This window comes from Chiroxiphia lanceolata, chromosome 11 (genome assembly GCF_009829145.1).
Source record: "Chiroxiphia lanceolata isolate bChiLan1 chromosome 11, bChiLan1.pri, whole genome shotgun sequence".
Classification (NCBI taxonomy): Eukaryota; Metazoa; Chordata; class Aves; order Passeriformes; family Pipridae; genus Chiroxiphia; species Chiroxiphia lanceolata.
In genome coordinates, this window is record NC_045647.1 from 17,066,636 (window position 1) to 17,077,350 (window position 10,715).

Below are 10,715 nucleotides of genomic sequence, written 5' to 3' on the forward strand. Positions count from 1 at the left end.
TGCCGTGATCTGGGGCATTTTCACCCCTTATTGGATCTCCTGGCTGCCTGTGCAGCTCAGCCTGCTGAACATTGTTAAGGGAAATGTTTTACTTAAGAGTTTCTGGCTTAATATTTTCTCTGCTTTGGGTCTTGTTTATATTCCAGCAGTTATTTACATGCTAGAGGAGCTTGGTGAGAAAACATGCACTTGGAAAATGTGTAAGGTTTCTGTCTGCTTGCCTGACTGAAGATAGGGGCCCTCAACCCTTGATCCTATTAAGAACATCTAGTTTGTTGTGTTCTTTTGGGCTGATGGGGCACCTTCAACAGTCTGCTGCTTTCTTCCCTGCTTTGTGCTCTTCTTGTCCTTTGCAGCCTCTCGACAAACTAAACCTGTACCTCTGGCAGCTTCTTACAAGCATTTAGTCATCTTGCATTTGATGTTTCTAAAAGAGAACTCTTATTTAGAAGTTCTTCTAGGTTGCTTAGGGAAGTTTTCTGTAAGTCCTTCTAAATAATGTCCTTTGGATGCAGTTTTTCTGGTCTGTCCACCCACATTAATGAAACTCTTGTCTAGACTCTCATCAGGTCATATCTCAGTTACTTAGATCTCCTGCTTTGGCAGATACCACATTCACAGAAAGCTGCTGCAAAGCCTGTTTGGGCAATCCCTTTCTTAGACTTTTTTGTCCTTTTAGTGGCCTCTCAGTTGTCAAAGTTTATTGTCCCTTTTTTCCCACAGCCTGTGCTAGTTGTTGTCTTCTATCATTTCTCAAAACATCAGCTTGTGCATTCATTCAGCTCATAGTGCCAAGCTTGTTGCCATCTTTCAGACAAGCAGCTTTCTGTTCCTATGTTTCTCTTTTCCTCAAGTTCCTGCTCCCAAAGCAGCTGCTCTGGTGATGTAGAGGGAGAAGCTGGAATCCCCAGGCCTTTTCTTTCCTTCTTACCTCTTGTCTTGGATGTTTCCCTGTTCTGCCTCTTTAAACATAGTAACCTACCACTCTGTACATGGCTTCTTAACACAGTGACAGCAAGAGGTAGGTGTTTTGAGTTCTGCAGAGTCATGTCTCTTCATTCAGCAGGTCTTTGTGTTCTCAAGGGTATTTGGGAGCACAGTCACAGGCTTCAACAATCCATGTTGGTCCTGTTTTTCAGCCAAACAACTGATTCGCCATTTGCTGAAGACTGACCCCACAGAGAGGATGACAGTGTCCCAGTTTATGAATCACCCTTGGATTAATGTGAGTTTCATTTCTCTTTTTACACCATGAATTAATTCTTACATGCAGAACTTATATGTAGCTCCACGTAGCACAGCAAGACAAGGACTGTTATTACTGTCGATACCTTAATTAACCTCCTGTGCCCTCCACAGGGGGTCATCTGCCTGTAAAACCACAATTCTTCTTGGTGTTCCCAGAGGACACACAAGGAGAGACACCCACAGCAGTGTCCTTGGAAGCAACAGCCCAATATGTCTCTCTATTCTGTGAGCAGGCAGTCACTGTTGACTCTGCAGCATATGCATGTGTTACTCCCTGTAAAAACATAAAAATAAACTGTATATGCTTACTTCATCAGGGCAGGATTTAAACAGAGCTATTATTAGTGGTCTCAGGCACCATTGTGCATAGCTTTGTTAGTGTGAACACAGTGCTGTGCTTAGTGGGAATTCTCACCCTTGGCACAGCTTGGAAATGCCTGAGGGAGGAGTGAGGGTCTCAGGTTATTGCCCCATGAGAGACTGCCAGGTAGGGTGGTACACAGAGCTATTAATGGTCCCAGCTCAGATTTCGTTCTATGACTTGGTTGAATTCACTTTTCCCTAGAAAACAGCTTTGGGGAAAAACGAGAAATGTACTCTAATAATACAATATCGGTTATTTCAAATAAGAGACAAGAATCCCAGGAGCTACGAGACTGAGTTTCATGATATCATCTCTGCTCTGTAGATGTCCCTCAAAATAGTAGATTATACTTCTCACATTTGTGCCTAAAAAGACACCAGTCTTGTTCTTGCTGCCCAAAAAATTGTCAGCCAGGAACAGAACCACTTGTTCTGTATAATGCCCTTTTCTCTCTGACTATGCTGATCCTCAGAGGCCAGGGCAGAAGCAGAGCTGTGGCTAATAGTGCCCATTCCTGGAATGGCTGCTGCAAGATCAGGGAACCCTTGGAATCACAAGAAAGGTACCTGTATGACATCCTGATGAAGGAGAGAGATGGCATCACTTAAGAGTTACAAACATTGTCTAGGACCTGTTCTAGTTCTCCAGAGTCTTCGCAACCTCAGTTTCTCAGTTTTTATAAGTCTTTTTTAACCAAACAAAAATGTAATCATTGGTCAGAATACATACCTCCAGCTTTAAGTGTTTGAAGGCCCAAGAAGGAGGTGTTTCAGAAGTCAGCAGGCCAGGAATTTCGTGGAGTGAGTGCCTAATGGCTGAGGGAGCTGCCACCTACAGTGACACATGTTACTCTGAATATGCACAGAGCCAGTTAATCAGGAGGGATTAGAGACAAAGTCTGGGGAGTGCTGCACCAGAGCCCTGCTCAAACACTGTCCTCTGAAAAATGCTGCAAGTTGGCTTTTTTTCTGCTGAACATCTTGTTCCCATGAGGCAGGGGGAGGGAGAGAGAAATTCACTATATTGGTCTGTCTCTGTTCTCCCTTTTCCTAAATCCCAAAGTGGGAACATGTATGGGGAAGTGCCTTGCACAAGCAGTAGAGGAGGATGCTTTGTGTCTTCTTTTTTCATTCCCTCTCTCTTTTTTTTTTAATTGTCAGTTTAGGTGGAGCACAGAATCCTCCAGTTACTTGTGGATACGATTTTTTTAACAAGCAGCAGCTCACAGCAGATAGGAGAGCACCTTCAGCAGGGACAGGGACATCACTAAAGCCAGGCTGCTTGTTTTCCATGTCTCCTGTCCCAGCTGTACTTGATAAAACTATACCCTGGCCAGACACGGATGCAGGAGTCAGGATTTCTGCCTCCTTCTGGAACTGCAGCATTGCTTCCAATGTAAGCCTTGTTTTACAGGGATCTCCTCTTCCTGACGATGCAGCTCTGTCTGGTGGAGGATGCCACAGCAGTAGACAGCAAGTTTGGGTAGAAAGCATAAAAAGAGAGAAGATCCAAATGAAATTATAGTTTGGGTTATGGACTGGCAAGAAATGCCACGATTCTTGCTGAGTTAGCTAAGGAACTGTGCTCTGTGCTTTAGAAATTGTGCCTCATTCTAATGTAAAGTACCTACTGATTTCATGGCAGCTGAGCACTGATCCCAGTTTTCTGTGGAGCAGCCCCTCAGGTGGGGCACTGTCTGCTGAGCTGTGCCTTGCCCTGAGCAATGGGATCATTTCCTCTTTGGGGCACACTTAATGACCTGATAAAGTGGTCATCTCACTTAATGTATGTGGACAAGGAAATGTCTTCTACAGCAAATCCTAGGAGACAAAAGGTCAAATTAACCTCTTTAAGACATTGACTAATGAATACTGAAATGACAGTTAAAATCTAAAATGTACATGGAAATTTATCCAATACCAGGTCATTGGTTGGACTGGAAGGGAGCAGAGGGAAAGAAATTCAGCACTAATTTCTCTCTCCTTTTGTTCTTTAAAGATAGTGTTGTATAAGGGCTGTAGTCTTTTTCTGCCACACACAGGAGTTCACTTGTGGAGTGATTGGAAGCAGGAATAACAAGGGCCATTGGAGGACATTAGATCAAGTTTTGTGCCCTTCATACGCATAGAAGAGCAAGTAGTCACTTCCCAAATGTTACTTTTCAGAACTTCTCTTGGTATTTTTCCCTTTTCTCAGAGATCAATGTCAGTGCCACCAACTCCTCTTCATACTGCACGGGTCCTGCAAGAGGATAAAGACCACTGGGATGAAGTTAAAGTGAGTCAATCCTAGTTCAGTTTTCTTTAAGTCAAGTCTGAGATTAGATGAGCTGCCTTTTCTGTATATGTGCATTTCCTTGGAGACTGAAACTATTTTGAATTCAATCATGTCAAACAAGGGAAGCATAAACATTCTTGTTTAGAACAGTAGTGTATATGATAACTGTTTAATATTTGAGCTTTATCTGGCAGCCTTACAGCTGCACCAAATATCAACAAAGGTGGTGTTTATGATCAAAGGCATTAATGATGCTGCCTGCTGAGCCACTGCATGGGACCACAGAGGAGAGGGACAGTGCTGAGGGGGTTTGAAGTTCATTACAGTGAAGTGAATAATATGATGAAAATATAGGGGGGCAGGATGGGAGGGCTGAGCTGCATTCTGCTTTTCTGCTCTGTTCCTGTATTGTAAAACAACATTAAATAACCTTACCTTGTCTTGTTATGACATCTGGGGGGTGGAGAAGAGGGAGTAAAAATACTGTCTGTCTTTTCCTTAATCTAACCAGGTGCCTCACCTACTATTTGTACTGATGACAATTGAATGCTTCCTGCAAACTGAAACTATAGTGCAGACTAAAAGTCTTAACTCTTTCCTGCTGGCCTTGATCAGGTTGGCATGCTTTTACAATTCATTCTGAATTTTCTGCACTTACAATGCGTGGCATTTTGACAATTGCAACATTCCTGGAGTGTGTGTTTTATTGATTACTGATTTTATTTAAATCACTGATGTGTAGTCTCAGCTGTTGAGCTGTGTAATGGCAAAATTTCTTAGGACCTAGACAACATTTGCCTCCTGAGTCAGAGATCAAGCAGACACTTTCACTGAGCCTTCTTCTCTTCCATGTTTCTGAGAACTTCTTGTGCTTGTGCATTGTGCAGGTCCCAGAGGTGCTCCCTTGAGCTCCTGATGTTCCCACAATATTTGTTTTTCCTTTCCTGAACTAAATGCTTAGGCATTCATTTATTTAGGAGATTTTTCACAGAGTCACAGAATATGCTGAGTTGAAAGGGACCCATCAGGATCATTGAATCCAACCCTTAGCCCTGCACAGACACCCCAACAATCCCACCCTGTCCCTGAGAGTGTTGTCCAAATGCTCCTTGAACTCAGACAGGTTTGGTGCTGTGACCACTGCCCTGGGGAGCCTGTTCCAGTGCCTGACCACCCTCTGGGTGAAAAAACCTTTTCCTGATATCCAACCTAACCCTCCCCTGACACAACTCCAGCCACTCCCATAGGTCATGTCACCGGTTACAAGAGTGAAGAGATCGATACCTGCCCCTGTTTTTGTTCACAACCTTATCAAAAATTTAAAAATGTGCCTCCACTTAGGCATTAATCCAAACCAAGGAGGTGTGTGAATTTGAAGCACAGACTTTTAAACTAAACATCTTTGTGTGGGCTCGTTATTCCAGCCCTGCTGTCCTAGTTTGGTGGTGGAGCTGGAGAGCCGTGTCCTGAGTGTCGTATGAGAAACCAGTGAAGGCCCAGAGCCAGCCAGTGAGGAATGCTGGGCATAAGGACATGGTGGAATTTAGGCCAGGGGAGTGTGGTCCTGCGTGCTCACATGTGACATGCTTTGTGAATGTTTCCTCCTGAAGGAGCCCATGAGTAGAACAAAGCCTTTAGTCATCATCCAGTGCAGCAGAAAGGGCTCAGCTCTTTGCGGCTGTGGTGTGACGGAGGGTTCCTTCTCTACCTTCATCTCCTGGCAGTAAGTGTGGGGTGGCTGTGCCCTCACTGCTTCAGGGGGTTCAATAAATTGTTTCCTTGGTTTCAGGAGGAGATGACCAGTGCTTTGGCTACCATGAGGGTGGACTATGATCAGGTGAAAATCAAAGACTTGAAAACGTCCAACAACCGCCTCCTGAACAAGCGCCGCAAGAAGCAGAAGCAGGCAGGCACCTCTTCTACAGCCCCAGGGTGCAATAACCAATGAGCACAGAAGCCAAGGACCTGTGGGTGGAGGGTAAAAGTTACACAGAGCAATTTAAAAACCTATGATCACCTCAGTCCATACCACAAAGGCAAGGAGATGGTGAAGAAGCTGTCCTGCAAAGAGGGAGCAGTGGGAAAGATTGCTTTTTTATTACTTGAATCAGGGCTTTGCTTTTAAAGACTAATGTATATGACGTGATTCTGTTGCATATTGCTAGGGAAGGTTCAACAATGCCAGAAATGTTACAGGGTTTTGGTTTGGCTTTAACTCTGTGGGATAAGAGGAGGGAACAGGAGGCAGTCTCAGCATACTAATGCACTGAGGCTTTAACAGCCATTTACAAGAGTAACTTCTGCTGCTGTTTTAAACTTGGAATAGAAGAATGCCATGTGTTCTGCCAGGAGTGTTTTAGTAGTTTAGAATTGGTAGTAGTCCATATTTCCAAACTTACCTCCTATAGTTACAGAATATCATCTGAACAGTAAACAGTTATTCTTGTTACAGGAAAAAGCATCCATGCATTTCCATTTTCATAAAACTTTCATGTAGCCTCATGTGAAGACTTGAGTTTGTCATGGATTTGCGTTTGATGACATGTAAGTTTTCTGAATTGTAACCACTGTGTTGTGTCTTTGCCACTGTCAAACTCCTCTCTTGTAATGTTTTGAATTTAACTGGTACAATATGTGAAGAGTTTTAATAAGGATTTAAGCAGCTGAAGGTATCCTGCAGAGAGTATTGCTGTTCCTCTTGGATCCACAACCTCCAGGGTGTGCAGCTGGACATGCAATTGTATACAAGAGACTGCTCTAGAGGAAAGACTCCTGAAATTCAGGAAGAAGTGCCAAATGCATGTTCTGTGAAAGGACCCTGCCAGCATCCCTTCTGGTAATTATCTCCAGATCCCGTGCCTAAGATGTGCTGATCCCAGCAAGTTTTGGGGTGCTGGGGTTGGTTTGTTTCCTGGGGTCAGGAACTTTATTTGCTGTGTTTTGGTGGTGTTTCAGTATCCAAAGGTTTTCACACTTAAGGGAGATTACCAATAAGTACATCTACCTGTTGGGTTTTTCGTATTCTAATTACTTTTTTTTTTATGGGAACCTGACCTTGGTTTGCTGGTATGTTTTATTTTGTGATCAAAATATTTCCTCTTGCTGTATTTTGGGTTTTGATTTTGTTTTTTTAGTTGAGGTGAGGCAAATATTTATGGAAGTATTATTGGAGTCTAGGATGTAAATGATGTGCTTCCAGTGATGCAGGCAAAAAGGACTTTGTGATAGGCTCACAGAGTGCTGGTGTGTTAACAGGCTTGGAAGAATGTTAAAAGACAAAAAGGAAAACAAGGCTCCTGAGTGGATCTGAATTGTTCAATCTGAGTGACACAGCAAAGCTCGAGGCTTTGGACTTTGTCTGGGGAACCCAGTTCAGAGTGTTGGATGAGAGCTCCATTCTTCTTTGTGCACTGGTCCTAGGGTTTTGTAATGTGATTTATTAAAATCAGTTTCTAACATTCCTTCCTCCTGTCATCCCTGTTTCTGTTGAGGTGTGGCAGAGTTTGTATTGCTTTGTGAGGTACATCTGTGTTGGAGGTGATGGGAAAGGGGAGAAGGAAAGTGTTCTTTGATGTTCACATTCAAAGACTGCCCAACTTTGAGCATTTTATAAGATTACAGGGGTTTGGTTTTAAATATTTGTCTCTATAAAGCCATATTTTAAAATTATTTCATGTTTATTTGGGCATATCTATGATTATAGCATGTCCTGTATGTATTTGTTTTGCCATAACTCCTGTGAATTATGCAAATATTATTCACTACCTGCAAATGAATGCAATGAATGAAGAGTTGTGATGTGTCAGGGTGCCACAGCTGGGATTAGAGCCAGGTCCAAGTTCCTGTCCCTTTATCCAAATGTTTTGAGGGAGCTCTATATACATCATTGCTGCCTTCCCATCTCTGTGCCCCATCTGGGTGAGGGATTCTCTCAGGGCAGCCCGTGTGTGGTGTGGTGATGCCCTGGCTGCCCTGGGGACAGTGCCATTAGAACTGCTGTAACTCACCTTTTTGCTCCTGCCTTGCCCAAGGGTTGAGCAGGAGCTCTTGGTTTCCAGCTGGTGCCTTTTTGCTTGTCAGTTCAGTCTGGAGCTCATAGACATGTGTCTGTTCCTGGGTGGTTTTCCACTGGGAACTGTAAAACACATCTGGGCCTGATTCCTTGCTGTGGGATTCCAGTCTTTACAGCAGGTCAGGAGCTGGAGTGATGAACTGAGGCACTTGGCACAGCACCTGCAGCTCTCTGTCCCTGTGTGGCAGGACGTTCCCATCTCATTAAACCAGGAGTAACAGTTCTTACCTCCTACCCTGCAGCCACAGCACCCAGGGACACTGTAAAGCCTGGCAGGAACCAGAGGAGGGCCTCAAAATGGCAGACATGGAAGTGTGTGCCAGCATTGGATGGAAGGGTTTGAGCTCATGGTTTATAGGGATGGAGGAGACTCCTTGGGAGCTGGGAAACAGCTGCCCTGCGATGTTCAGCCCCTCAAACTGCTGTCCTGCTCAGGGCAGGAGCACTGGTTGTGTTTTAACCGGCTCTGCGTCAGCTGGAGCTGCCAGGGGCTGGGTTTGGAGTGTAGGTGTTCCTGGCAGGGTGTATGCCTGTACAGGGATGTGCAGAGCACCTATGGACATGTGTGCCTGTATAGGGATGTAGGGATGTTGGGATGTGCAGACTGCCTGTGGACACCAGTTCCTGTGTAGGGATGTTGGGATGTGCAGACTGCCTGTGGACACCAGTACCTGTGTAGGGATGTAGGGATGTCTGGGCCGCCTATGGACACGTGTGTCTGTATGTCCGGGCCGCCTATGGACACGTGTGTCTGTATGTCCGGGCCGCCTATGGACACGTGTGTCTGTATGTCCGGACCGCCTATGGACACGTGTGTCTGTATGTCCGGACCGCCTATGGACACGTGTGTCTGTATGTCCGGACCGCCTATGGACACGGCTCCGCTCCACACCCCGGCCCCGCCGCGCCACCTGCCGCCCACGGCTTCCCCAGAGCTCCCGGCTCCCGCCCCTGCCATCAGTTAACCCAAACCCTCCGCTGGGATCCGCGGGTGGCTCTGCCGAAGGTGTTCCCTCCCCGGCTGCCAGCTCGGCTCCGGGAAGGACCCGCCTTCTGGCTGCTTTCACACGCCTGAGAAAGAACGAGCGGTGGTATTTGGGTCTTGCCTCTTCCCTCAGCCATATCGTATAATAGGCTTTTTAGAACCTACTGCTTAGGATCCAAATTTATGGCCTGTTTTTAGAAAGGATGGGCTATTATAGAACTGATTATGCATTTGCATATTCATCAGCCATATAGAGGAGGTAAAGAGCTGGGAAGGGAAAGAAGAAATGAATGGTCAATAGAGAAGGCTTCGAGGAGAACACAGATTAAAAGGTCTATTTATTTTTTACAGCAGAAGCTAAAAAAAGGACTGTGCACAAATCCCCACCCCCCCATTCCTTTTCACAGCGATTGCTCATGGGCCACTGCCTCCCCTTGTGTTCCTCTGCACTGTGCTCCTCACACATGGTTCTTGCACATTCACTCACCAGTGCTCTTGCTCTGATCCACACACACGTGTGTGCACAAGCCCAGAGAAAACCCCCTCCCTCACTTCCCCAGTTTTTTGTACTCCGTGCTTTCCTTCCTCTTTGACCACACGTGCCACATGATGAACCTGGTTTTGACATGGTACAATTAAAAACTCACATTAATGATAAGCTCTTGGCCTAATTCTGTGTTTTTCTATTTGTCAAAACCCAGCATGCAGTCCTGGGATTGCTCTTCTGTCTTAACACTTCACTGCCTAGAGTCTGGAGGCCCAATTACGTAAGTGCTTCTGACTTGTCTGACATGAGGGATAATGAGAATGCTACACACTCAGTTTGATCTAATTTCCCTGCCCTCTTTTCAATTCACACTTTATTTGGCCCATGTTTAGACAAAGGTGCTTTTGAGAAAAGGAAGGTTTAGTGAGGAGGAGAGAACCAGAGGTTTTAATTACTGGCACGGAATCATGAGCACATGCACTGTTTTCAACCTGTGGCAGAGGTGGGGAAGGGGTGTTCTTGTGTGCCCAGCTGCTCTGGTGTGTTCTCATGCTCAGCCTAAGGATGGAGCCAGCTCAGCTGAGCTTAACAGCAGGAAAGCTTGTCCTTCAGGATGCTCCCCAGCTCGTTCACCAGTGCCCTTTCACTGACAAACCACAGGGACAAAGGCAGGCAGGGAATGCATTTACATGCAGAACCCCTTTCTTCCAGAAGTACATATTTTGGGGATTTTTTCGTGGAAATATCAGAATTCTCTTTTTTTCTAGGTTCCAGTATTTCCCCTCTTCACCCAACTGTTCTAATAGTGGAGCTGGCATAGCTGGGAATTAACATAATTAATTCTCTTTTAGAAATCCTTAAAGGAATGAAGACAAGGAAGCAAACTTGGGAGATAGAGAACACACAGTCAAAGCCTCAGAGAAAAAAAATACTGTTAAAAATTCCTGCAAGCCAACAGGCAAGTTTGCTTCAGGTATATAGTTAAATGTATCTCACATGTGGAAAATTGAGGTTAGAGCAATCCTAGGTAATAACATTTGCTGAAGAAATGTTTCCCTGAAATCTTTGCACCAGGTAAGAAAATTCTTTTGGGGTATTAAGTCCAGCTTTAAAATAGGATTATTTTTTTCAGTGTGCGTGGTTAGAAGAATTTATTGGAGCAAAGGGAGCACAAATGGGGGATGGTATGTCATGTTGAAGAATAAGATATGTCTGCTGATGTATTCTACTCCAGCTTATGTTTTTACTGCAAGTATTAGCTCTGTACAGACAAAGCAGGATA

General features: G+C 44.9%; 1 protein-coding gene across 7 annotated transcripts in view; it reads left to right on the forward strand.

Moving 5' to 3' along the window:
* MAPKAPK3 (MAPK activated protein kinase 3) overlaps positions 1-7,350 on the forward strand; it is a 124,547-nt gene extending 117,197 nt beyond the window's left edge. For all 7 annotated transcript variants that reach the window (XM_032699563.1, XM_032699566.1, XM_032699562.1 and 4 more), the window contains 3 exons: positions 1,140-1,225; positions 3,809-3,889; positions 5,679-7,350. In XM_032699563.1, the coding sequence (XP_032555454.1) occupies positions 1,140-1,225; positions 3,809-3,889; positions 5,679-5,837 (326 nt within the window). In that variant the 3' untranslated portion in view covers positions 5,838-7,350. The remainder of the gene's footprint in view (positions 1-1,139; positions 1,226-3,808; positions 3,890-5,678) is intronic.
* Positions 7,351-10,715: the final 3,365 nt, after the last annotated feature.